This window comes from Vigna umbellata, chromosome 10 (genome assembly GCF_029865625.1).
Source record: "Vigna umbellata cultivar VRB3 chromosome 10, Vumbellata_1.0, whole genome shotgun sequence".
In the NCBI taxonomy this organism is placed as follows: Eukaryota; Viridiplantae; Streptophyta; class Magnoliopsida; order Fabales; family Fabaceae; genus Vigna; species Vigna umbellata.
Window position 1 is genome coordinate 17,510,150 of NC_142174.1, and position 26,820 is coordinate 17,536,969.

At 34.3% G+C, this 26,820-nt stretch overlaps 3 protein-coding genes across 3 annotated transcripts; 2 read left to right on the plus strand and 1 right to left on the minus strand.

The window, feature by feature from the left end:
* Positions 1-1,718: 1,718 nt before the first annotated feature.
* STY17 (ACT-like protein tyrosine kinase family protein) lies at positions 1,719-11,216 on the plus strand. Its single transcript, XM_088100334.1, has 16 exons — positions 1,719-2,155; positions 2,526-2,640; positions 2,914-3,014; positions 3,172-3,291; positions 3,772-3,826; positions 4,879-4,989; positions 6,501-6,551; positions 6,948-7,123; positions 7,209-7,316; positions 8,136-8,209; positions 8,609-8,784; positions 9,367-9,462; positions 10,198-10,278; positions 10,395-10,448; positions 10,538-10,672; positions 10,749-11,216. The coding sequence occupies exons 1-16, from the start codon at positions 1,956-1,958 to the stop codon at positions 10,815-10,817; spliced, it is 1,722 nt and encodes a 573-aa protein (XP_087956460.1). The 5' UTR covers positions 1,719-1,955; the 3' UTR covers positions 10,818-11,216.
* A 1,770-nt stretch (positions 11,217-12,986) lies between these two features.
* Positions 12,987-19,358, minus strand: LOC148192069 (thiosulfate sulfurtransferase 16, chloroplastic-like). The gene is made up of 7 exons (XM_088100459.1): positions 19,165-19,358; positions 18,983-19,060; positions 18,548-18,655; positions 18,357-18,430; positions 13,801-13,871; positions 13,649-13,702; positions 12,987-13,311 (listed from the first exon to the last, which is right to left on the minus strand). Exons 1-7 carry the CDS (start codon positions 19,263-19,265, stop codon positions 13,237-13,239), a joined length of 561 nt encoding a protein of 186 aa, XP_087956585.1. The 5' UTR covers positions 19,266-19,358; the 3' UTR covers positions 12,987-13,236.
* A 1,338-nt stretch (positions 19,359-20,696) lies between these two features.
* Positions 20,697-24,882, plus strand: LTO1 (NAD(P)H dehydrogenase (quinone)s). Its single transcript, XM_088101081.1, has 6 exons — positions 20,697-21,101; positions 21,203-21,459; positions 21,552-21,664; positions 22,276-22,423; positions 24,406-24,543; positions 24,634-24,882. Exons 1-6 carry the CDS (start codon positions 20,786-20,788, stop codon positions 24,706-24,708), a joined length of 1,047 nt encoding a protein of 348 aa, XP_087957207.1. The 5' UTR covers positions 20,697-20,785; the 3' UTR covers positions 24,709-24,882.
* Positions 24,883-26,820: the final 1,938 nt, after the last annotated feature.

Here is a 26,820-nt window from a genome sequence, read left to right on the forward strand (position 1 = left end):
ATGTGTGTAGAGTCATTTCTGACCATGTCAAACCTACCCTTTCTCTCTATATATAGATTCAAATTCTCACCAACAAATTCTTGAATATTCTCCTACTCCACCAAACATGCTGCATGCACAACAATCATCATAACTACAAATCTTTCAAACCTCTTGTTTTCTCATTTTCAATTAAATACAAATTATCAATACTTACTCAATAAAAATAAAAATGTATATTTCAATTAAATTATATCATATTCCGTCTATAGGTTTAATTTTGTTAACAAACAAATTTTAAATTTAATTCAATCCAAATCTTTAAAACGAGTTTTGTATGTATATATATTATAAATTGATTTTATTTTAGTGTTAGAGATAAGACTTTCAATAAATCTAATCTTTTCTCGTTTTTTTTAGAACTAATCTAAGTGATGATGAGTTTTGTTTTTCAATATAAGTTGTTTTCTACATATACATTATTTAGAAATTATAATTAAAATAATTTAACTTTACTCATATTTCAACTGATTGAGCATGGCTCCAAAGATTATTTGTATATTTTAGAAATTTACTAGAAAGTAAAAGAACAGTGAAAAAGTAATTCATTGGAAGTGGACTTTCCTTCGAGAAGAAGTTTTGTTTGAAGTGTTTTTGCTGATCAAGGAATGAATGTAAAGTATGTTCATTTCAAACTTCGAAAAGTTATTCTTATATTTTTTTTATCAGCAGTTATTCTTAGGCAGGTGAATTAACTGATTTGACAATGTCTTTTAGAGATATATTTTATTCTTCAGGAAGCATTTTGCTAGACACGCTGTTGTTAGTGTGCTATGAAGTTTAATCTCACTGTAAAGTTATAATAAAAGGTTAATTAGTTTAAGGTCTAAAATAGAAAATATTTTACATCTAATAACCCTAACAAAGTTGTGGTGGTTGGAATAACATATAAGGTAAAACATTATCTTCAATCATTTAAAATTTTTAACTTTTTTCCAGAAGTGCTAAACTCTAACATCACTAAAAATGTTTATTATTAATTTACCTATAAAAAACATTGCTAATTGTAACCTTTTCAATTTCGTTCCAAAAGAAAACATCCTTTCCGATTTTATTTTTCAGGAATATAGTAACTTCTTTGGTATATATTTGATTATTTTAAATAAATTTTCTGATTTATATTTTTCAAAGAAAATTATTTATATAAAAAAAACACGTAGATTAAAAGAAAAATCCCTCCGAGAAAGGTACGTTACATCAGATTCCTAAACTCTTGCTATTTATCTTTGTTTGCTTTTATTCTTCCCATTACAGATCGTGCTGTCTCAACGACCCTAAGTCTAGCAGTAGTGCAATAAAAAAAGAAACTTCTATGGTTTGGTAGGCCCAGAATTTTTAATCCGAGAGGATAAGGATTGAGGATTACAAAAAAGCCCATATTCCCGAATAAACCACAGACGGAGTCCCTGTGGGCCCATTATTATTTTTTATTTACTTATTTTTTACCCATTTTCTAAATTTGATGTTATATTATTGTTATTGTTATTATTTTATTTAGTCCACAATAAAAGAGAAAAGAAGCATCTTGATTTATTCGGAGAGGAGATGCGGAAAAGAAATATTTAATTATCCAATGAGCAAAGTTTCAATTTGCTGTGTGTGCCCACTTTGGGCGGAATGCGGGGCCCACTCTGACGTGGATAGCTGGGAACAAACACTCAGCGCCGAAGCAAAAACACTCATTAGTACCTGGAAAGAGAACCCAACCAAACAAGCAACAAATTAAAATAAAAGAGTTTTCCGTCAACTGAATCTCCATCGTCTTTCCCCTTCGCTTCCCTTTCTCGCCTTTTCCTTCGCTGCTTCTTCTTCCGTTTCACGATCCGTTTTCTCTCTCTCTTTCTCGGTTTCTCTTCTTCTTCTTCTTCTTCTTCTTCTTCTTCTTGTTTAGTGTTTGTGTGTGGTGTTGATCGTTCATGGTGATCGAGCATGACATTGAGAGCTGCGGGAGCAGAGCGGTGCAGTTGTCGCACGCTAACCACCCTCGACACCACCGCCAGAAACTGGAGGTGTACAATGAGGTGTTGCGGCGGATTCAGGATTCCGATTGCGAGGAGGCGCACGTTCCCGGCTTCGATGATCAGCTTTGGCTTCACTTCAATCGCCTTCCTGCTAGGTCTCTCACGCCGTTTCCTTATCAATTAACTAACTAGCTAACTGACTTCTGTTCTCACGTTCTCCTTTATATTTGATTATTGTTTTTTTTTCTTTTGTAAAGCGGTGAAAATGATTGGTAGGGGAATTTGTGACCAGTGATTTTGTATATTCCTGATTATTTGTGTTTTTTTTAAGTGATTCCTGCAATTCAAGTGTTTTTCGTGTTATTTTGAATTCTGATGAGATTTGAGAAAAACAAAATGAAGAAGGAAGAAGATAGCTGAGTGTTTTTTTTTTTTTGCCTTTTTTTACTTTACTTTTGTAAGTGATTTGCCAGAGTGGTTTTTGTCCGAGTCTCCTGGTTGGTCACTCTGATTGCTACTACATAGGTACGCGTTGGATGTAAATGTTGAGAGGGCAGAAGATGTTCTGGCTCATAAAAGATTGCTCAAGTTGGCGGAGGATCCCGCATCTCGACCTGCATTTCAAGTTCGGTTAGTACAGGTAATTAAAACACATTTCATTAAGGTTATTGAAGTTCTTTATTATGTATTTTCACTAGTTTTGACTAAGGCTATATGTTTTCCCATCAAATGGAGAATTCAGTTTTTTAAACGTTGTGGAGGATACATCATGGAATTGTTTTTTCCTTGACTGCATTGTCAGCTGGTAGCAAATTTGGAACTATGTTATATCATTTACTTTATGAGCTCTGAATCCAAGTACAGAGACGTCCTACATTCAAATTAATTTATAAAAGCTTCGTCCTTAATGCAGGTATATCCTTTTGGTGGTGCAAATTATTCTGATTCCATACATTCAGATCCTTCTGAAATAGAGGATGCTCAGAGTTCTCTTAACTATTCTTTAAAGCAGGGGTACGGCTTGTGTAATTTTGTGTTTTATTTCCATCCTTGCTGTTGCTCAATAAGTGCAGTCCTCTTTTATTATCTATGCACTTGTTTTTATGTTTTCGTTTGTGCCAATTAATTTTTTTTTAATGTCATTTCTTTGTCTCTCTCTTGGGCAAAACAGAATTCATCCACCACCCACATTTGGTTCATCCTCTAATCTAGAAGCTCTTGCACTTCAAACAACCAAAAATAACATTGAAGATGGGGGAAGTGCTATGAGTGTAACACCATATTTTCACAGGTAATGGATTGCTCACTTTTGCTTTAGTTAGTATCGCTAAAATGTGTCTTATGTTGATAAAGTAGAAACATGTATTATATGATAAGTTTGATATACAGACTAAGGTAAAATCTCACACTTTGAAGATAAAATATTTTCGAAGTGCAAGTCTCTTGGTTTATTATTTTTCACCAACTTTTTAGACAGAGGGAGATGTTGCAGAATATTTAACTTTTGTATCATGCATTTTCATCTTTTCATGAATACGTGATAAGCACTGACGTATGATGTACAGAAAAAAATAAATTGTAGAATCAGTCAATAGGTATTTGTTGTTTAGGGTATTGCCAAGGTTGTCAATGCCAACACTATCGATTACACACTCTCCATATTGAGTTTCTCTAGGGATAGCATGTTGTTTCCATTAGCTTATAGCAGTTAATAAATGTACTAATGTTTTAAAGTTTAACTAGAACTAATCTTTTACTTACTAAATTTTAGGCCCATGCACGAGATTACCTTTTCAACAGTTGACAAGCCTAAACTCCTTAGTCAGGTGGTTAATTCTGACTTTATTTTAAAAGTGTTTTTATGCTTTGTAAACGGTTCTTTAAAATTACATTGTTATTTTATTTCATACAATCCTTGTTATGTTTTCTTTTCTACCGTATTATTCAGCTTTTGACATGATAGCAAGCAATGTCTCTCGCATTTCTGAGCCGTCAATTGGGTTAGGGAACTTATTGTAATGTATTTCTATTCTGGAGATAATTATGACTGTAGTGTCTTTTCTATTGATTATGGGCAAATTATCTGCCAATTGCTGTCAAACTAAAATTGTATGTTAAGAGTTTTCATTGTAAAGTACTACAAGTTTTAATTTTGCCCAAGTATTCTTTTCTCACTCAGATTAGATTGAGAATTTGTGAAGGTACAACGGTAAAAAACTAAGAAAATCATTCACAAACGCATATCATAATCTTTTCAATTATCATCTCTTAACATTTTCTGTTATGGTAACTTTTTAAACTCTAATATGAATGCACACCTGTAAATATATAATTTATTGTGTAATATAAAATTCATAGAGAGGAGTGTTTTACTTTAACTGCTTTTTTTTGGGGGAGTGGTGTTGGTGATTACTTTGGCCTGTCATAACTTCTCTTTTATACTTCAAAAAGGGAAACTTTCATTTGTGCTCAAAACTTTATTATCCGGATAACTAGATTTAGTAGGTTTAAAGTGGACCTTGGAAAGGTGTGAGGAGTACTTGATTTTGCAAATTCTGTGGCCAACTCAAACCGATATCCTTGCACTAGGATACAAATCTTTGGAGTTCTTAAGCAAGTTTAATTTTGATGCCTCATCAATGTAAAAAGTTTTTCATTGACATCTAATGATGATTTATCACATCATAGATGAATTTGACAATGTTAACGCTTGCATGAGGTGTCAAATTCATTGCACGATTTAACAAGGTTATTGGATGTTAATGTACTTTTTTTCACACGAAGAGTGGATGAAAATTAAGTTCTTCATTTGTGAGATAGAATATAACAAATGTATTTTGTATCATGGCTGTCTGTCAACCTTTACTTTGCGTTTCAGTTAACATCAATACTTGGTGAGATGGGACTGAATATTCAAGAAGCTCATGCATTTTCCACCACTGATGGATTTTCTCTGGATGTCTTTGTTGTTGAGGGATGGCCCAATGAGGTAGGATGAAAGTAGCCAAATAATGATCCCATAAAACTAGCAAGTATTTTGGGAAATAGAAAGACTTTATGCATGTCTTGATCAGCATCTTGCCATGAGTATTTGCAATTTTGATTTTGTAAAAGGATATATAATACCTTTAACTTTTCATCTCCTCGTGTTATGTTTACCTTTTCATTTCAGTAGATAACGAGTGATTACTTCTGTTGTCTCTGTGGCATTTCTAGCAAACTTGTTTTACAGATATAAATTGATAATAAATATGGTGGTTTTTTTGACAAATTTAGAACATTGTGGGGTATGTTATTGTATCCCTGATTTATTTTTTTCTTTATTAACAAACAATTGGTGCAAACGATATCTTCAGCCAACAAAATTTAAAACTTTCCAATTTAAACAATTTTGGAGGATGCAGAATAATTTTAAATCATAGCTAATGAAGAAATTTTCTCTTCCTCTATTAAAAAGAGAAACATGAAGAGAGGGAGAAAGAGGGCTGATCACGAGAGGGGTGCTGCTACCTGATGTCCCTCCCAATAATAGCCAAAGCATGATTGTTGCTGTTGGTGTTGGAGCCAAATTACAAGGCACCTGTTAATTAGAACAGGGAAGGAGGATTTTATTACATCGATGGCCCCCTGATAAAAATGGAGCATGGTTCAATTATAAGTAATATTATTGCTGCCATTATTTTTTGGATCGTCTGGATCATTTTGGCCCATTTTAAATCTCTGTTTCAATTGTTCTTGATAAAATCAACATAGAAAAAGATAATTATACCTCAAACATTCACTGAGTTTCACTTGCTAACAGGTACATACCTAGTAGAGGTGCTATGTCAAAATGATGTATACGTGTGGCCTAGAGTATCAGTACAAATATATACCTAGGCATGCTGTATAAAATACAGTGTATTGTTTTAACTCTTCTGAAAGACTCACCCTGCAATTTTTATAATCATAGATAACTATTTATAAGATCTTTCTTCTGTTAATGTCGTCCATGTATTCACAATGCATTGGCTGGTTAAAAAGTCTTAGTAGCTGTGTGTTTTGTACAAAATTTGAGACTTCCTGTTTCAAGTTCTAATTGAATTTATTTCAAAACTAATATAGGCACATTCAGCACAAGCTTCCTTAATGATCATGCAGTTGACTTCCACAACATAATGGAATTTTTATAGCAATAAAATGTTAGAGGAAGGTTTGGGGACTCCTTTTGTGTACATCCAAATTGACGAATAAAATTTTGTTGAGATGTCTTTTTATCTGCAAGCTTTTCTCTTTTCCACTTTTTGTTTACTAATGTAATGGCTCCTTGCAAGAGAGCTGAGCCGTCATGTAATTTATCAGGATTTTGTATCTTTTTCCTTTCTATACATTGATTGTTTTACTCTTTACGTGTTTATGATTTCTCTACTGTTATCTAATATTTAATTTTATTTGCTTTTTCAATTGTGTTTTCTATATCCAAACTTATTGTATCTATTGTATATATGTTTTGGCCATTAGGAAACTGAGGAGCTGAAAGGTGTGTTAGAAAAGGAAATTTACAAGGTTAAGGTATATTCTCCTTTTTTAACTTTTTCTGTTAGAGATGTAATATAACAACCCTTCACGAGTCTTCACTTAACACCTTAACATTTGGGATTGAGAACTCATGACAATTTCAAAATACTGAGTGCTATATATTTTTGGAAATATCTTAATTTTTTATAGTTGCTATGAACTTTTTATAAAATGTCGTTTTCAAGATTAAGAAGGGAAGATGAGATTATTGTTGTTTGGATTTTATTAGAAAGGATTGATATTAATTTGAAGTTGAACTACATTTGAGTAATGACAACGTCTGTTAAAATAAATTGTTCTTTACATCCGTGCACTTCATATAGACAACTGTAATTCATTTCTCCTTTTGTTAAATACTAAATGATATAAACTTTCTTATTTCCTTTGCAGGAGCAGAATATGTCAAATCAGGGCATACATTGTGCTGCCAATGATCATTACCAGACAAGGATAGAGCAATCCCCTCATTGCATTCAAATACCAACTGACGGAGCTGATGTCTGGGAACTTGATACCAACCAGCTGAAATATGAAAACAAAGTTGGCTCTGGGTCATTTGGTGACTTGTAAGTTATTTTTGCTAGATTATATTTGAACTCTTCTAATCCTTGTAGCTGAGGTCTATCTCTGCATTTCTTTGATATTCCTTAGGTACAGAGGTACATATTGCAGTCAAGATGTTGCTATCAAAGTTCTGAAGCCTGAGCGTATAAGTACAGATATGCTGAAGGAGTTTGCACAAGAAGTTTATATCATGAGGTTTGTTTGGATGATTGAGTGTAGTTATGGACCTTATATTTACAATTACTGAGATATTTATTTCGCATGCTTTCCTGCCTTGTGCTGTAGCTTTCACTTTCTTGTTTATAATTATTCATTTTGTATTGAATTACATGGTAATCTGGCTTGCACAACCTATAACTACAACAGAGGAATGGAAGGGATGGAGGAATCAATGTTCTTTGATATATTGTGCTATTAGTTTCTTATTTTCTATTTAGGATCATGCCTTTCATACTATTCCCTTAAAATATGAACTGGTCTGACATTATACTGATGGCTAGATCTTCATTGTCTTATTTTTATTTCAGTTTCAAAACCAGCAACCCCTGGTAGCTTGATTCACATGCACACACATGTAAAGTTGTGCTACCAATAGTGCTGCTCAATTAAAGTGAAGCATGTTGTAATTTATTTTGTTTCTTAAAGTTCTAACATTTCTGTTACATGATTTCAATTCCATGAAATTGGCATCATAGATAGACTGTTAAAATGCATGTATCAAAGGTTCATGAACTTTGACTGAATTACAGTTATGGCATTAACTTCCTTATTTGTCTGACTTAGACCATTCTGGAAAGGAATATATTAACTAAAAACTAATATCTCAATTTCAGATTTTCACTACATCAAATGCTTCTGAAAATATCTAATAATATTTCAATCCTGACAACTTCACTAGTTTGTGAATCTGTCTTTTTATACTAGTTAGTGAGTATTAGTAATTGGTGTGTGGTATCTTTGTAGTCTTGAGTAATCATTTTTCATTTACTAACTACGATTTATCTTGGGTTGTAGGAAGATTCGACATAAGAATGTTGTTCAGTTCATCGGCGCATGTACCAGGCCCCCAAATCTTTGTATTGTTACGGGTAAATAGGAAAGAATCCTGAGAATTTATGATGTTGCATGATTCTGTTTGAAGAATTTTGTTTGTTTAGAGGGTGTGCTTGGGTTTAATGATAATATTACTGCTTTGTGGTGATCATCAATTTTAGTTGTGGAAACAAATTCTCTGCTTATGGCAGAGGCTGCATACATTTTGATCCTCCCCACACCCCTTGATGCTGGAAGCCTTGTGCACATCCCTTCCTTTCATATTCATATTGCTGCTTTATTTTTTTAATTTATACTAGTTCTAGAATTGGTATAATATTTGTGCTTACCTGTATATGTTTTATCTAGGAATTCTGAGATGGTTTGGGTGCCTTATTCAGTCTGCTGGTAATGCAATTTTAATGCTTATGTGCTCATGTTTATGACTTTATCAGAGTTTATGTCTAGGGGAAGCTTATATGACTTTCTGCACAAACAAAGAGGTGTATTTAAGCTTCCATCTTTGCTAAAAGTAGCAATTGATGTTTCCAAGGGAATGAACTATTTGCACCAAAATAATATAATTCACAGGGACCTCAAGACTGCCAATCTTCTGATGGATGAAAATGAAGTAAGAGGATTCCATGAATATTGAATGCACGCATTGATACTGTCTGTTGCATTTTCAGTGTTATTATGGTCCATGTATCTATGTTCTCTGCATAATATTTTGGTTTTGTAATATAATTTCAGTACTTTTATGTTGTCGAAAAAACAAAAAGAGATTTGTTTACCATTGGAATACACTTTACTGAATAAAGAACAGCTATAGTCATTGATTAAAAAATCAATGGTTGAAATTGTGATAAAATACATGCACATATCTCAATCAATGTTTTCCAAATCAACAGACATAACTGCACTTTAATTCATCGCTTTGAGGAGCCAAATGCTTGAATTTAAAAGGCTACTAGCCTTGTGTGTATCTGTCCCTTTTCTTATTCATACTAGTGTTTGGTCCTATATTTGTCAATGAATGAAAATTGTTTGTTATCTTGACTCACAATAATCACCATAGTCTATTATTTGTAGAAATAAGTTTAAGATGGGTAACTGTGTGATGCTGGGTTCTTGTTAGAATACAGTAAAATATGAGCTGCGAACACAGACCTGAGATGGAAACATCACTAAAATAGCAGTTGTTCTTCAACAGGTGGTAAAGGTTGCTGATTTTGGGGTTGCTAGAGTGCAAACTCAGTCTGGTGTGATGACAGCTGAAACTGGAACATACCGTTGGATGGCTCCTGAGGTATAAATTTTCTTGGATATCATGGTACTTCCTGTTTCGATCCTGTGGTAGGCATTTATGTTTTTCCTGCTTGAAAAGTGAGAAATATGGTGGTGGACAGGGAAGAAAATGGTGTTATTTTATTATTTTTATTTTGGGTTGTGTGGTGAGGGCAAGGTGAGCATTAGTGTAAGAAAAACATCCTAGGTGGAATTTAGTTCCGGGTTCTGGCAAAGTCGACCGACTTGAGTTATTGTTCTTGGTTATGATTGAAATGTCTTTGCCCATAGTGAAGGAGAATTTTAAACTACTAAAAATATATTCGTTTGGATTATCTCACATTTGTGATATTAATATTGAATTTATATGTTGTTGATGTGAATATTTTGTCATATAGATATTGAATTTATTGTATCTTAGTATTGAACTTAGGATTTTATTTCAATTTTATCTTTTAACTCTGAAATTTCAAAACGAAGATTAGAAAAATACATGAAATGGTTGCCTCGTTTTTATTCTTTCTTGGCTATTTCCTTACAAAGTATGCAGTGGTTTGATATTTATTCCTCAGTTCCATTCTTATTTTCATCTTCATATAACATGCCTTAATACTTGGAGGCCTTAATTCCTGGACTAAGGCATTTACGATTTAGGGCATGTGCTCTGGTTTGCTGATTTTTTTTTTTTTTTTTTTAAGAATTCAGCTGTTAATGGTATACCTTAGATCTCTTTCGTTGATTTGACTTTTATTTGAAGGTCATTGAACACAAACCATATGACCAGAAGGCAGATGTTTTCAGTTTTGGAATAGCTCTCTGGGAGCTTTTAACCGGAGAAGTGAGTACTTTCATGCCAGACAGTGGGTTTTGCATTGTGATCTGTTCTCTTTTTTTCTCAAATAATCAGTCTTGTACCACTCTTATCTCATTGTATATACTATTTTTGTTAACCAGCTACCGTATTCTTGCTTGACCCCATTACAAGCAGCAGTCGGCGTGGTGCAGAAGGTTTTTATTATTTTTCTTTTGTAAATAATTTCATCGGAAACAATTTCTTGTTTATGCATAATGATTCTATGTGCTTAAATTGCTGTTAGGGCCTAAGGCCTACAATTCCAAAAACAACACACCCAAGACTTTCTGAACTGCTTCAGCGCTGCTGGCAACAAGATCCGACTCTCAGACCAGATTTCTCTGAAATAATAGAAATTCTTCAGCACATAGCAAAAGAGGTAAAATTAATTCTTAAGTTTAAAAACCAATGTAGAGTTGGACCTGCTGAGTAATACGGTTTTATTTTTCTACCAGAGTAATAATGATCACAAGGATAAATCATCCCATGGCTTTCTCTCAGCTCTTAGACGGGTCCATCACTGATATTGATATTGGAGGATTACACGACAGTATAGCCTTTTTGTCCTGTATAGTAGCCAGACTCTGACCAAATATCTATTGAGTTGGTTGTTTCTACTCTTGAAAGATTCGGTGGTATTGTGCTTGCCTTAATTTTCTTTTAGAATCTTCGTCTTTCTCCAATTTATCTATTCAACTTGTTCTCCTGTGAATAGGATGGATACAAGATTAGTGAAGGTCGAAAATTCGAGGTATCATTTATAATTAATTTTTTGCTAATTGTATTCCATGTGTTTTGACTGGGAGTTTTTTCGATGCACTCCCTTGTATCCAAACCCTCGAAGTTGACTCGCAGAGGCGTTATGTGTTGATACTTGAGATGTACCAAGTTTAACTGTAATAAAATCGGCGTATGTTATGCAATTTGATTCAAAGGGTATATTAAACACGAATTGTCATAATTTTCTTTTAAGGACAACATATTTTTGTATTAAGATTGTGCTTAGTCAATCTGTATTAGATTTGTCAAATTATTTTATTGGCAGTTTAGTAATTTAAGATCATCAATCAATAATTACAAAAAATAGCGTTGTTCTTTTAAAGGCAGTTATAGTAAAAGTAAATACAGGTATATATACATATATATGTATGTATATATATATATATATATGTGTGTATGTATGTATGTATATATATAATAGTTTGTGATTCGATGACTGTAACAGACTATTTACTCAAGCTATTCTCTCTTCACCCTAAGAAGTCGTGAATTATTTTCTTCGAACATGTTTCCTTTGCAAACAACACAGAAGCTTATATTATATGCTTTTTACATGGACGCAAGTCTTCTAGCGCTGATGCTACCAAGCATACTCATAAAGAACAATTGTTGTTGTGAATGATTTTCACATCAGGTATTGGAGAAGATAACAAATTTGTTAAAATCGATGGCTTATATTATACTATATCGTGCGTAAGTGAGTAATCACTTTCTTCTTAATGCTTTGAAATTAGTTTTATTTAATTTTTAGCCGATGGAGTCTATATCAGTTTGATTGAATGGAGTGTATGAGTTGTAAATTTTTTTATATGCACTAAATTCCAACGAATACTTCTTTTTAAAAAATAAATGGGTCCTTAAGGAGACAGAATTATGTTCAACTTTGCATGTATTATTTTTCTCATGTTACTTTTTATCAATGAATTATCAAATTTACTTAACTAAAAATTTACCAATAATTAATGAAGAACTTTTTTTTGCAATTGGAATCGTGTGCATAAAATAAAAGAAATACAAACAGCTAAATGAATAAAAATATTCTTGTCAAAATGTCCAGAAGGTGTAATGTATATTGACCCCAAGCCCAAGTATCGGGTTGGAATTCGAATGAGAACTTTTGCAAAAAAATTCCATAATTTGGATAGTCAGTTTTCTCCTACCATTAAGCTCCTTATGTACAAAAATGAATGCAGTAAAAAATGTGTTATAATAATTGATAAGAATAATAAAGTCGTAATGGTATACAATATTCTTCATTATTTTAAATTGTATTTAAAAAAAATTATCTTGATAAAAATAATTTTTATTCAACTAAAACTATAGTCTCAACAATTGATAACTTTTTCTTAAATATAAACTCTTTTTTTCATTTTTTCTAAAACTATGTATCACCACCATTCTTAAATCTGTAGTCCCTAACCAATATTTACTATATGCACATGGAATGATCTTAAGAAAATTTACCACGTGCTTCTAACTTTTGTGAAATTACAAGTGATAAATATGTGTTGGTCCTTAATTGAAATTAGTCTTTTGAAATTGTAGATTAATTTAGTTTTCTATCTTTAAAACGATAACATGTTTGAAAAACTAAATTAGATCAAAATTTTAAAAAGAAACTAATTTTAATTTTTATTAAAAATTAAAAAATTAAAAACATATTTAATTTATATTATAAGAAGTATAGATGGTGAAAGTGAGCGCCAGTCCTGTTATCTTGGATGAATCCAATGTTTTACCCAATACCTTTTCCTTACCATAAATATAATTTTTCTAACTTACTAGGAATCAAAATATTGTTCTCTTTTGGAAAGCAAAAGCGAAACTTGTTATCAAGTTGTATTAAGTTTTGGCCTCAATTTTTCATCAATAAATATATCATGGTTTGAATTGGAAGTAGAGGAAGACGAACATCACGTCAAGGCACGAGAATTTCTTTGCAAAGTTCGAAAAATATTAACCTTTTTTTTTCAATTGTCTATATCGACAAATTCACAAACCCTCTTTTTCCACATTTTTACATGAACTTTTCTGGTATCAGATTTCATTTTGTTTTCACTGTGTCAGATTCCCACTGTCTTGGTGAGATGTTTCCGCATTTTCATGCATGCGACTCATCCCACAACTTATTCTATATACAGCTGCAGCTCCAACAGGAACACTTCATCGTTCTGTTGGAAGCTCATTTTGTGTCCAAGCTGCAAAGCCACCAGCAATGTCTGTCAGTCCTGTGAACCCCTGCACAATCAAAATATTCTTAAGAAAACCGAATGACACAAAAAACCAATACCAAATTTTCCTAAATATGTCTGTCTTTGAAGCAAGGTTGTACTAATCTATAAATATCAATGGTTTAAGATCCTTTTGCGGTACAACATTAAATAACAAAATTAACTTTATAGACCAATTGACTTCAGAGCAACCTTATTATTCCACAATAAATCTAGTTTGTATGCAGGTAGACATGAAATATGCCTTGATTTGGAAAAACAAAACTTGATTCAGACATTCAACCAAACTAGGATGCTTGTTTTCAACTTCAAATTTAAGGCGTTGAAGAAAAAAAAATGCTTACAGCAGCTAGCAAGTCACTCGCAGCCATGATAGATCTTTTACCAAGCTGGCACCCCTGTGAAACCGCAAGCCAAAATCTGGATTAAGCAGGAGTGCTAAAACTAACATAGAACTTAATCACTCAACAAGAGTTTTAAGAAGATATGCACTCACAACTATAATTTCATCGTCTTTCCTAAAATGTGACGACACCTCTCTAATGAAGTTGCTGTTCTTCGTCATCCCTGAATACATAATGGAGAATCTATATTGAGATCATGGAATATAATAATAAAAGAAAAAAAAAGAGCTTTTCAGATCATAGGGTAAATTTTTCGAGTCATAACAAAAATGTTTGCATTTCAAGAATGGACAAAATTGAGTGTGATAACTGACATAATCTTGAAACTATCAGTCAGGTTAAATTCATCAGATGCATAAGACAGCCCTCTAGAACAAGCCGAAGAATCCAAATCTAAAGAACAATAAGCCATTGGACCAGGTAGCTATCTTTTCTGAGTTGCATATAAACTTTTACTCTGTCAGCCAATTAGCAATTAGTTTGTGATGGAAATACAGTGAAAAAAATACTTTATATAGCTATTTCGTATATCACTCCTTTTCTTTTTGTATTCAGAACAAACTTTAGGAATCAACAAAGTAGTTACTACCACTAGTTCATCATCACTTAGATGATTATTTTGAATTGAATTTGAGAATTGGAATGCAAGACGATCAAGAAGATGACTGGCGTAATACACAGTAACTTTCCTGTGTTTGATGGTAAAGGGTTTGATGACTGGTGTGTCAAAATGGATGCCATCTTTGGCTATCAAGAGGTTGACGAGATTATCAAGAAAGGTTTCAAGGAACCAGTAAAGGGTGATCTCGAAGAAACAAAGAGATACAAAGAAAATAAGCGACTGGATTGCAAGGCACGGATGCTCCTACATCAATGTGTATCGGCTGCCATCTTTCAGAAAATTTCGAAAGCAGCTACGGCAAAAGAAGTATGGGAGATCTTGCAGGAGGGATACGGAAACTCAGGCAAGGTGAAGAAGATTCGGTTGCAATCCTTGCAGCGACAATACGAACTTTTGTGTATGGGCGAGCAAGAAACCGTGATAGACTACATCGGAAGGATTCAAGTAATTGTAAATGCGATGAGATCTTGCGACAAAATTGTGAAAGACAAGAAGATAGTTGAGAAAATTCTCAGAACGTTGACACCCCAGTTTGATCATATCGTTGTAGCGATAGAAGAATGCAAAGATCTTGCAACGATGAAGGTGGAGGAGTTACAAAATTCACTGGAGGCACATGAACAAAGAATAATCGAAAGAAGAAATGCAGAGAAAGAAGTGAATCAAGGTACAAACCAAGCTCTACAGGTTAGAAGCAATTACAAAATCAGAGGACGTGGAAATGGAAGAGGTAGAGGTCGTGCCCGGGGAGGTCGAACTGGAGGCAGAAATGCAAGTGTGTCTGATCAGAATGATGAAGATGAGTGTAGTGAAAACAAGAACGGCAGCAAGAGAAGAAAATACTCCAGAGGGAGAGGAAGAAGTAACGTTGATAAAAGAAACATACAATGTTATACGTGCAATAAGTATGGACATTATTCTTCAGAATGCTGGCATAATGAAGATGTAAAGAAAGGCAAAGGAAAAGAGGAGGCTAATCTGGTGCAAGATGCAGAGGAGTCTGATTCAGAGCAAGTGCTATTAATGAGTACAGTCACAGAAAACGAAAGAGAATACAAGAATGGTAACTCTGCATGCAACAACAGATGTAACGAGTGCAAGAACAGTGTCTCTGCATGCGACAGGTGTTGTAAGGCTAAACACGTGTTGTTAGCTGACGAAACACATCATGCAGAAGATGAATCCTGTTGGTACTTAGACACAGGCTGTTCCAATCATATGACAGGGAAGAAAGAATTGCTATTGGATCTGAATCCGAGCATTAAAAGCAGCGTGCGTTTTGCCGACGATAGCGTGATCATGGCTGAAGGAGCTGGAAGAATTATGATCAAACGCAAAGATGGACGTCCTGCCTACATGAACAATGTACTGTATGTGCCAAACATGAAGAGTAATCTGCTGAGTCTGGGGCAACTTCTTGAAAAAGGTTATACAATGACTATGTGCCAGAAACACATAAATGTATTTGACGAAAGACAACGAATTGTTCTTAGAGCCCCACTTGCCAAGAACAGAACATTTAAGGTAAATCTTAATACCCTTGCTGTTCAATGCTTAACTGCTGTTGATTCCAAGGAAGAAGCTTGGCTGTGGCACTATCGGTTCGGGCATCTGAATTTTAGAAGCCTGAAATTGTTGAAGAGCAAAGATCTTGTAAAAGGAGTTCCTGAGATACAGATTCCTGACAAAGTTTGTGAAGGATGTGTTGTTGGGAAGCAGACCAGAAACAAGTTTAAACAAACCATGTACAAGAGAGCAAAGCAACCACTTGCTGTTGTCTACTCGGATGTTTGCGGTCCATTTGATGTGGAGACAATAGGAGGTAATAAATATTTTTTGCTTTTCGTAGATGAGTGGACTAGGAAGATGTGGGTATACCTGATCAAAGAAAAGAAAACTGTATACCAATGCTTTGTAAAATTTTGTGCTATGGCGGAAAGGGAATCTGGTTTGCAGGTTAAAATTTTCAGAACAGACGGAGGAGGAGAATTCAACTCACTTGAAATGAATGAGTTTTGCACCAACAAAGGTATCGTGCATGAAGTGGTAGCTCCGTACACACCCCAACACAATGGTATTGCAGAGAGAAGAAATCGGATGTTGCTTGACATGACCAGGTGCATGATTAAAGCAAAGAAGCTGCCACATTGCTTGTGGGGAGAAGCAGTCTCTACAGCAGTTTATCTTCTGAATAGGAGTCCAACCAGATCATTGACTGAATGCACCCCAGAAGAAGCTTGGTCTGGAATTAAACCTACAGTTAAGAATCTGCGCGTTTTTGGATCTATATGTTACAAACATATACCAGATGAAAGAAGGAAGAAGCTAGACAATAGAAGTGAGTCACTTGTTTTGTCGGGTATCACTCAACTGGTGCCTACAGAATGTATGATCCAAGAAAGAATCAGATAATTGTGAGTAGAGATGTTATAGTGGACGAAGAAAACATCTTTGATTTCAATATGACAAAAACCGAGCCAGACTTTGTTCAAGGCATCTTGGAAGACAATCATGTTGAAGAAGAACAAGTTACTGGAGGCATTGAAAGCAATAACAGACGGTCACAGAGAGTTAGATTTCCCTCAACGAGGCTGTCAGGGCATGAAGTGTTTGCAGATAGTGATGTTTTGGACTCTGGAGACTTGAATCATCTTGTGTTTTTGGCAGATGCAGAGCCTATTACTTGGAGGCAAGCCATTAACATGAAGGATTGGAAGGAAGCTATGCTTGAAGAATTGAGATCCATTGAAAGAAACAGAACCTGGGATATGGTTGAACTACCTCAGCATAAACGGGCAATTGAGGTAAAATGGATTTTCAAGACAAAGTACAAACCAAGTGGTGAGATAGCAAAGCTAAAGGCCAGACTTGTAGCGAAGGGTTTTCTACAGCAACAAGGAATAGATTATACAGATGTCTATTCTCCAGTTGCAAGACTTGAGACAGTAAGACTTGTGATAGCAGTTGCTAGCTGGAATAACTGGAAAATTCAGCAGTTAGATGTGAAATCTGCCTTTCTCAATGGTCCTTTGGAAGAGGAAGTCTACGTGATGCAGCCACCTGGTTTTGAGAAACAAGGTGAGGAACAAAAGGTGTATAAATTGAATAAGGCTTTGTACGGACTCAAGCAGGCACCACGACCTGGAACAATCACATTAATGCATTATTGATCAAGCTGGGATTTAAAAAGAGCTCTGTTGAATTTGGTGTGTATGTGAGAAGTGCTGGATTACAGAGTAAACTACTGGTGTGTTTGTACGTGGATGATCTCCTCGTAACTGGAGATTCTGAAGAAGAAATCGATATGTTCAAGAAGAAAATGGAGGAAGAATATGAGATGTCAGATCTAGGCAGTCTGAGTTACTTTCTCGGTCTGGAATTCATGGAAACAGCAAATGGAGTTGTTTTGCATCAAACAAGGTACATCAATGAAGTTCTGAATCGTTTCAATATGACTAACTGTAACTGTGTTCCAACCCCAGTCATTGCAAATTTAAAGCTTGGAGAGCAATCTGAAGAGGAATGTGTAGATGCTTCTCTTTATAAACAAATCGTGGGTTCCTTGAGATACATCTGCAACAGCAGGCCTGACATCAGTTATGGTGTTGGTTTGCTAAGTAGATTCATGCATAAGCCTAGGACATCACACTTGACAGCAGCTAAACACGTTCTGAGGTACTTAAAGGGAACAACAAATCTTGGTCTTCTGTTCCCCAAAGCATCCAGCAGCACAGAAGGCACATTGGAGGTATGGTGTGATTCAGATTGGAGTGGAGACACAGAGGATAGAAGAAGCACGTTTGGTTACTTCATTCAATATGGTGGAGCACCTATTTCTTGGTGTTCTAAAAAGCAAAGTGTAGTGGCACTTTCAACCTGTGAAGCAGAATATATTTCATCTGCAGAGACAGCGTGCCAGTGTATTTGGTTAGAAGCACTCCTTGAAGACTTGAAGCTGAAGTGTAGAAGACCCATACAGCTGATGGTTGACAATAAATCTGCAATAAGTCTGTCAAAGAATCCAACCTGATCCAACTCTGAACATGTAAGGTATGTTTATTGCGCCAGGAACGTGTCCTTCATCAAACTCTTCTGGGGTCCTGCAACAAAATAGGAGAAAAAATTGATAAGATTTGGGTTCATTAAACAATATAATTCAGAAAAAGTTCTGTACTTTTACTTTTACTGTTAGTTGTTGTAATTAATATTGAATCTACCTCACATCCAAATATCGATGACCAGCTAGAAGAAGTTCATATGCAACACGCACAGGCACCGAAGTTGGAACAACAGCCTCCAAATCCCCCTTCAGTGCAACTTCCCTCCTTCAATCACCCAAAAACCACGTTTCATTTGATGAAAAGATCAAATAAAATAAGCGAAACGAAATTTAATAATATTTACATTCTATTTCGTCTTTAGCACGCTATCTGCCAAATATAAACATGATCCTATTTTATTTAATATTCTGCTCATCGTTTTCTTCTATTTATGAGAGGTACAAGTCACTCTGCACCTTTTTTCACTCATAAAAATATTCAGACCAAAACTTTATCACCTTATATACTCCGTTCCATCCAATAATTCGATTCCACCGAGAAAAAACAAGACAAAACAAAACGAAACACTCGTTTTTCGCAGTTCACACTTACCGGAAGTTTGGAAACTTGGGTGGAACGTTCACGCTAATCCGTCCCCTGTGAGGATTCAAGGAGTTCAGAACTGAAAACCTGCAACAACACTTTCAAGTTTTTGAAAAAGTAGAAAGAAGAAAAAAAAAAGAGAGAGAGAAAGTTATCACTTTTGGTATGAAAGAATGGAGAAATTATTTCACCTGGTGTGGCATGGATTGCGTGAGAAACGAGGAGAAGACGAAGGAGGAACACGAAAACAAGCGGCGGAGACATCAAAGGTTGTTGCTGTCGTCGTCGTCATTGTTTGCTGACACTGTTTTGGAATGGAATCTGCTACCAAATGCAAATAAGTGGTTAGCTTTGATATTGATGCAATGCAATGCCAATTCTTGCCGCTTCCAACTTACATATTTGAAAGGCTGGTTCATAACTACTGGTCCCACATCTTTTATATTTATTTCTATTAAACATTTAACATATTATTATAATATAATGTTGTAAAACCGATATATTCTTCTTTTGCAAATGTTCAAGAAATCATCAAGAACTTTGGTGTGAAATAAAGTTATCAATGGGATCAACAAGGATAAAAAAAGTATTCTTCTCATTCGAAGTCCGTCAACTGATAAAAAATAATCAAAATATATTTCAAAATATGAAAAAAAAGAATCGTACAAAATTATTGAATATAATATGAACATGAAAATATAGTGTAAAATAATGTTATAAATAAATAGAATATATATCTTGATAATATTAGAAGAGCTAGAATGTCACGTAAAGGAGACAATGATAATTTTGCCGCGACCATTAATCTACGACCACGTTAACGTTTTCTCAAAGATTCTTCTTCTTGTTTTGTTTTGAGGTTAATCCATCTCCACTAATTGCTCTTTGATTTTTCCTCTGGACTCGCTCGTTTTTTTGGATACTATGCATAACAGTATATCTCCATCAGGAGAAAATTTTATACTAGAAATGAATTATTTGGAAGTGATATTTTGAGTGTTCATGATTTATTGTGGGAGTTGAATATCTAGTGACACGTGTTACGTGAATGTATAATGTGTATGAATTATTGATTTTTCTAATGTTATATAGAAATTTGTGTGCAAAATTATAAATGAGAGGTTTTGGATAAAATGTTGGTAGATGACACGTAATATGTGGTATTTTGGATAAAGAAGAAAGTAGTGCTGACCCACCACCACGACTATGGATAAGTATCCACCTCACAAAGCCCATCGGATTTCGGTGGAGAGATTCTTCTACACGTGGCACCACGTCCTCTACCCATCTTATGGACCTTCTATATTAGGCTTACTTATTGTCACAACAATAAGGCCCATTATACACTTTAATGGGCTTTCCTCCAGTTTCATCAAAATGAGGCTTTTGCTTCTTATACCTCACAATTTCTTTGCGCACCTCCTAAATTTTCAAAATAAATTGTCTTTTGGATCACATGTTTTGAAAATTTTCGATAACAAGCTTTTTGGGATTTTCAAAATAAAATTTTCAGAATAAAATTTGCAGAATGTATGAAATTCATTTTGGAATAACATTTTCGTAAATTACTTTTCATGATATTAGTAATTTTTATGACTAATATTAGAAGAAGAAAAATCAATTTTAACAGAAGAAAAGTTTATTTATTTTATCTCTTAAAAAATCACTTATGCTTGAAATTCCTTCAAACGTGTTCTAAAGAGAGGTAAGTGAATAATAATTACGTTGACAATTTTATTTTGACTCTCTCTTTTGAGATGCGAAGGAAAGAAATGGTGAGCTAAGTAGCCTGAGACGGTTAAAACTTCCTGAATGGCTACTACCTTTGCCTTCGCCGCGCCGTCACTATCCTCATCTTCTCGCGCTTTCGCTCGCCGCGCTCCGATTCCCTACCACCGTTCTCCCAACCACCTCAGGTTGCCGCCTCTTAAATGCTCCTCTTCCGAGCCAGAAACCTCCGTGTCTCCCGCCGATTGGACTCACAAGTTCATCGCCGGGGCTGCCGGACTCGGATTCCTCGAAACCTCCTATCTCACTTACCTTAAGCTCACCGGCGACGATGCCTTTTGTCCCGTCGGTGGTGGCACCTGCTCCGACGTACTCAACAGTGATTACGCAATTGTTTTCGGTATTGCTTTTTAACGTGAAATGTGCCATAACTAGCTGGATTGTAAGTAAATGCCATTGGAATTTGCGTTGTGAACGGTATGGTCGTTTTTCAATTTTCAGGTATTCCTCTTCCGTTGATTGGGATGGCTGCGTATGGCTTGGTTGCTGCGCTAGGTCTTCAGTTGGCTTCGGATAAGTTGCGTTTTGGGATTAACAAATCAACTGCACAAGCAGTGTTGCTTGGAGCCACGACCTCTATGGCAGCTGCTAGTGCGTATTTTTTGTACACTCTAACTACGAGATTCTCTGATTCGTCTTGCTTCTACTGCTTACTTTCGGCTTTCTTGTCCTTCACCTTATTTTTTGTTACACTCAAGGTCCGTTGTGTTAATCTTTAATCAATGTGTTTATGCTTCTTTCCTGTGTTTTTGCTTGATTGCTACTTTCTGTTTTGGAATTTAAATCATAGGACCTTGGATTACAAGAGGTGTCTAAAACACTGGGTCTACAACTGCTTGTTGCCACCATAGTGATTCTCACGCTGAACACCTCCTATAACAGTTCTATATCTGGATCCTCAAGGTGAATTTGTCACTTGCTTAGGATCTTTAGGTCACTTCAATTTCTCTCTATTCCATGTGGTGCAAATGTGCAATTTTACTATCATATATCAATCAATCCCATGTCTAAAGCTTAAAACAGATGATAAGTAATCTCTAATTGTCATTTTCTCCTGCCTTTGGTTACTGTCTGCCAACATTTTCTGGTTCTGGGCATACCTTTATTTCCCGTAAAATTTTACTGTCTGGTTTTTAGGTCGTGGTGGCCTATATTTCCTTGTCTGGTGTCTCTTTTTGTTCGATGTTTCAATTTTGACTGTCCTTCGTTTTTCAACTGCCCCAAAACCCACATATTAGGGTTTAAGCATAGATAGATAGTAAAATGGAAGTAGAGCCCCTGTCTATGACATTTTAATTTATATAATGTTATAAGATTATAATGCGAATGGTAAGAAAAGGGTGATGTATTTACTGATAGAATTTTCCTGCGAAGATTAGTCTTATTCTTTCAAATAAACTACGCCTGGCTCTATGTTTGCTTTTACCTGCTGGAGATGAAACCAAAGTGAATGTTTGTGCTTGCAATATACAATTTGAAATGCTCAAAAATTCCGTTATCTACTAATTTAACAGCCTGGCTGAAATTGAACTGCCATATTATGCAACTGAGATTACAACTCCGTCAAGCCCTTTCGCGCTATCTCTTGCAAGGCACTTGCATTCCATAGGAGCTAAAATGTATGGTGCTTTCTGGTGTTCACATTGTCAGGAACAAAAAGTGGTATGTGGTCACTTATAAACCTTTCAAAGCCTTTATACACTAAATGGATCCTAAACCATCGCAATCTGTGTTATGCGTTTCTCTACCTTAAAAAGTTTAAATTTTCGTGAATTTAGTGTGAAGTGCATGTCTTGTGTGTAAGTTCAGAATAGTTTTTAGAATTCAACTTGAGAAATTGATGGCTAACTCCCATAATTAGATAGTAAATAATTAGTTTTAATTATTACATATTTAGTGAATCAAGTTGCTTATTATGCATATAGATAGGAAGAGCGATTTGAGATGGGAGTCATTCTTTGTATAGAAAATTCTAGATGAATTGGGAGAGACTTGGACCTCTCGAAAAGTGCAGGAGTGTTCATTTCATTGCCTTTTCCATATTCTTAATTATGAAACGACATTGGGGTCAGTACTGGGGGTTAGGGATCTTAAAATGTATTTCTTGTGTGTTTTTTCTAAACCAGTTTCTATGAAAGTGAATTAGGGTTTTTGTTAAAATTTATCTATACGTGTTTCTATCAAAGCTCTGATCTTGGAGCTGTGGGAGGAGTTGTCAGGATAAGTCTGAAACATTGATTTGATTATTGATTGAAGGGAAAACTGTCAGCCACTTATCAAGGTAAAACAGTATTTTTACACCAACCAAGTTCATGAAATTATTAAACTAACATGGGCTATGATGGCAACTTGGCGTTGGAAGGAGATGCTCTCAAATGATGGGTTTCTTGGAAGTAGAACAATCTAAATGCAATCTGATTGACTTTTCATAAGGCAGTGCTCAAAAAATTCCAACCAGAAACTTAAGTTTGGCTTCCAAATTCAGAAACTGAGGAGCAAGAAAGCAACTCTAGAGATGAAGTTCGAGGGGAAAGCCAAGAAGTGGTGGAGTGGGGGCAAAAGCTGATTAAGAACGGCTGCACAAGATGAAGAATTAGAGAGAATAGAACTAATGGCTCAAGGGCAAGAAATTAATACAAGAGGTACTAAAACTTAGAGAAACCCAACAAAATCCCGAACTGCCGAACAACATTAAATAATCAGAATAGAAGCAAAATGAAGTTCTTGAAAGCAAGAAGTTCAGGGAAAGAGATGAGTCAGACTCATTTGTGACTTGCAAAGAGGAGACAATATTTGTGGGAAACCCTATGTGACACGAGGTGGAAATCAAGCACAGATCCAGTGGCAGCGATATAGTTTTTGGTTTGGGTAGTACCATTAACCTAACACAAGCAAAGTAAGGTGGAGGATCGTGATAATCCTCCGTTACAACCACGTGCAGTAGTTCAGTCTGTGACAGCCATGCTTCCTTCTCAATTTATCTACCTACAGAGGCTCGGATGCTCCTTTCACGGCAAAAGAAATACCAAAGAGAATCTGGCACTATATGAGCATGGTGGCATTCATATATATATGTTTGACCCGAGAGGAATGCAAGGTGGAACGGGCTTAGTCTTTGCTGTTCAATCAAGTAAATGGCTTGTAACTTGTGGAATGAAGTTATTTCCATCATGCAGTCCATTCTGGCCTTTTAGTACCTGGAATTAGCCATACTGAATGGAACAAAAATCATCATGATCTGTGCTTTGCATTTCTCTACCTTGAAAAGGTGGATTGTTGTCATTGTAGTGGGAAGTGAATAACATGTGAAAAATATCTTATTAGTTTGTAGGATTCAACTTCGGTAATGTAGTTTTCAATCAAAAACGCAACCATATGACTACTCGTGAAGATCTTGACCCTGGTTTTAGGATTAGTCGTCAATGAATTCGTAAATATCATGGTTTCTTCTTCATGAACAATTTTCCTATTTTTGCTAGTGTTATTAGATTCCTGTGCTCTGGATCTATCCCTGCATTCTGACAAACTCAACTTTTAACAATGCCTGATAATGGCCAGAACTTACAGTTCAGAAATCTAGCTTGCTGCAGTTTATTTCCTAACATGTCTCAAGCATAACTATTCACTTTAACCTGCTGATACAGATGTTTGGGCGTGAGGCCGCCAAGGAGTTGGATTACGTGGAATGCTTTCCCGAAGGATATCGTACAGGAACTAAAATGATCAAGGCATGCATAGACGCCAAACTTGACGGTTTCCCTACGTGGATTATCAATGGCCAGGTAAAAAGACCATAAACTGTGATTAGAGCTATGCGTCTCTATTTATTCTACCCCAATTTAAGTGCATATGACTTGCCATTCCTCCTCCAGGTTCTAAGTGGTGAGCAAGAATTATCGGAGCTGGCTCAAGTGTCTGGTTATAAAGAATCTGTTCAACCTAGTTAAGGCTTGGACTAAAAGTAACAAAGGTAGCATTGTAGAATTCTTAGTTGCACATTGTACAGCTTATAGATGAATAGTTTGTCCTTTTGTGGGCATATCTCGTTACAAATTCCATCTCATTGCACTATAATACTGGCACGTTATAAATTATAAATTATTAGATGTTTTTAATTGCTATATTTCCATTATGATATCAATATGATTTTTGACGTTGAAAATTGTAAAATGTGATAGTAAAATTGTTGAAAATTTAGATGGTGAAATTAGTAATTTTTTTATTTATTTTTGGTTTCTAAGTTATGTAAGAATACAATAGTTAGCATTTACAATTTTTTGGTCAAATCTTTAGTGTGGGTAGTTGTTTGTTGACATTTATTTTTAATTGATCAAATTTCTATGAAATTTTATTAATCAATGAAGGTGAGAATCAGAAGCAAATGATCTAGAGTTCGGATAATACCAACTTATTCAATTAAGTCATGCTAGTGCTAGGAGGAAGCTAAATTTTCCTCTTGAATTCATAAGGCAAAAATTATTAGAATAGCAACTCATTCAATTAAGTCATGCTAGTGCTATGTTTCAATAATGATGTCAAAAATTATGTAGTTTAAATCATTAAAACTTCAGCAATAAATATACTAATAATGAGAAATATTAAAAGAATTAAAGTGGGTAAAAAGACTGCAAACCAAAGACACACACTGCGCTTTCCACCGTGCCAGATAAAAACTCTCATTCTTTTTGTTTATCATATTTTTTCATTCTTAAACAATATTTCAATTTAAGCTTTGAAAATGAAAAATAACACTCTGTTAACCTAATCTTAAAAGAATATTTGTATCTAATGAAAAAGGTTGTTTGGTTATAAAATCTTCCATTTCTCTCCTCCTAGAATTTAGAGTTTCTAAATTTGACTCACATTCATACTGGTTGAGGACGACATAAAACATACAAATATTACATTACTTATAATGCCATAGTTATTACTTCTTTATATCAGATATTGAACAAGTCCTCTTCGGTTTTGAAGATAAGGATATATAAATAAACAATATTTTATTTTTCAAGTAGAAGAAATTATGAATCATTATCTTGAAAAAGATAATCAGCGTAATTTATCTTCACAAGAATAACTATTATTTAAATAAGATAAGAGATATTATATATATTTGTGTGTGTGTGTGTTTTAAAGAGATAAATTTCTTGTAAACTCAAAGATACTGACAGCAAATTAATTTGAATAGAGAAATAGATAAATAAATCAGGAAGGGGTGAAATATCATAAATACTTTATTTTAAATTGAGGAATAATTTTACAATTATATGAAAAATATATATTAATTGAATTTAACTATAATATAAGTATAATTCAATATTTAAATGTGAAAAAATTATAACAAAACAAAATATTTTAAAATAAAGCATTTGTGATAATTTGTGATAACAAAACAAAATATTCAATATTTTAAGTCAGCTTTCTCTTTGTGATAATTTGTAATTAACAAAATAAGGTAAACAGAAAGGTTTAGTATACCCAAATAATATAAATTAAACATACATAAATAACCCATGCACCTTATTCAATCTATTTAGTTACATTGATTTTCTTTCCTCTTAAACCAATCAATTCTAAAATTTTAGATATCCAAAATGAGATTAGAATAGTTATTACTTTTAAAATAACTCGTAATTTATAAATATAAATTATACCTTGTCTTATAATATAACTGTTTTTAAGAAAAATGTTTTGAGCTTAGAAGGTAGTATATTTCTCTCACTTAATATTTATATATTTGATTGTGACGCATTGCCGATACTTATAATCTAATTGTTCAGTACCAAATCACTAAATAAATTTTGCAAAAAATATACTTATTTAACAAACTTTTAAACATAAAGACAATTATCTTTATTTTTTATTTTTAAAAAAGAAAAGATATTTTGGAAGAAAGTATAATAAAGATTAAGAAAAATAAATTAATCAATTACAATAATGTTCTCTTAATTGTTCAAATAGTTCGATCTAAGAATTGAGACTAAGATACTTTTTCATCTCTTTTAAAAACAAAACTGTATAGAAATTTTAAAATCCGAAATAAAATATCTTAAATATAT

Coding starts and splice junctions, on each gene's coding strand:
- STY17 (XM_088100334.1), top strand. CDS start 1,956: ATGGTGATCGAGCATGACATTGAGAGCTGCGGGAGCAGAGCGGTGCAG. Junction 3,292..3,771: donor GTAACACCATATTTTCACAG/GTAATGGATTGC, acceptor ACTAAATTTTAG/GCCCATGCACGAGATTACCT. Junction 10,279..10,394: donor GGGAGCTTTTAACCGGAGAA/GTGAGTACTTTC, acceptor TTTGTTAACCAG/CTACCGTATTCTTGCTTGAC.
- LOC148192069 (XM_088100459.1), bottom strand. CDS start 19,265: ATGACGACGACGACAGCAACAACCTTTGATGTCTCCGCCGCTTGTTTT. Junction 18,431..18,547: donor CATCGATATTTGGATGTGAG/GTAGATTCAATA, acceptor ATTTTGTTGCAG/GACCCCAGAAGAGTTTGATG. Junction 13,312..13,648: donor CGAGTGACTTGCTAGCTGCT/GTAAGCATTTTT, acceptor TTGATTGTGCAG/GGGTTCACAGGACTGACAGA.
- LTO1 (XM_088101081.1), top strand. CDS start 20,786: ATGGCTACTACCTTTGCCTTCGCCGCGCCGTCACTATCCTCATCTTCT. Junction 21,460..21,551: donor TATTTTTTGTTACACTCAAG/GTCCGTTGTGTT, acceptor TTTAAATCATAG/GACCTTGGATTACAAGAGGT. Junction 24,544..24,633: donor CGTGGATTATCAATGGCCAG/GTAAAAAGACCA, acceptor TTCCTCCTCCAG/GTTCTAAGTGGTGAGCAAGA.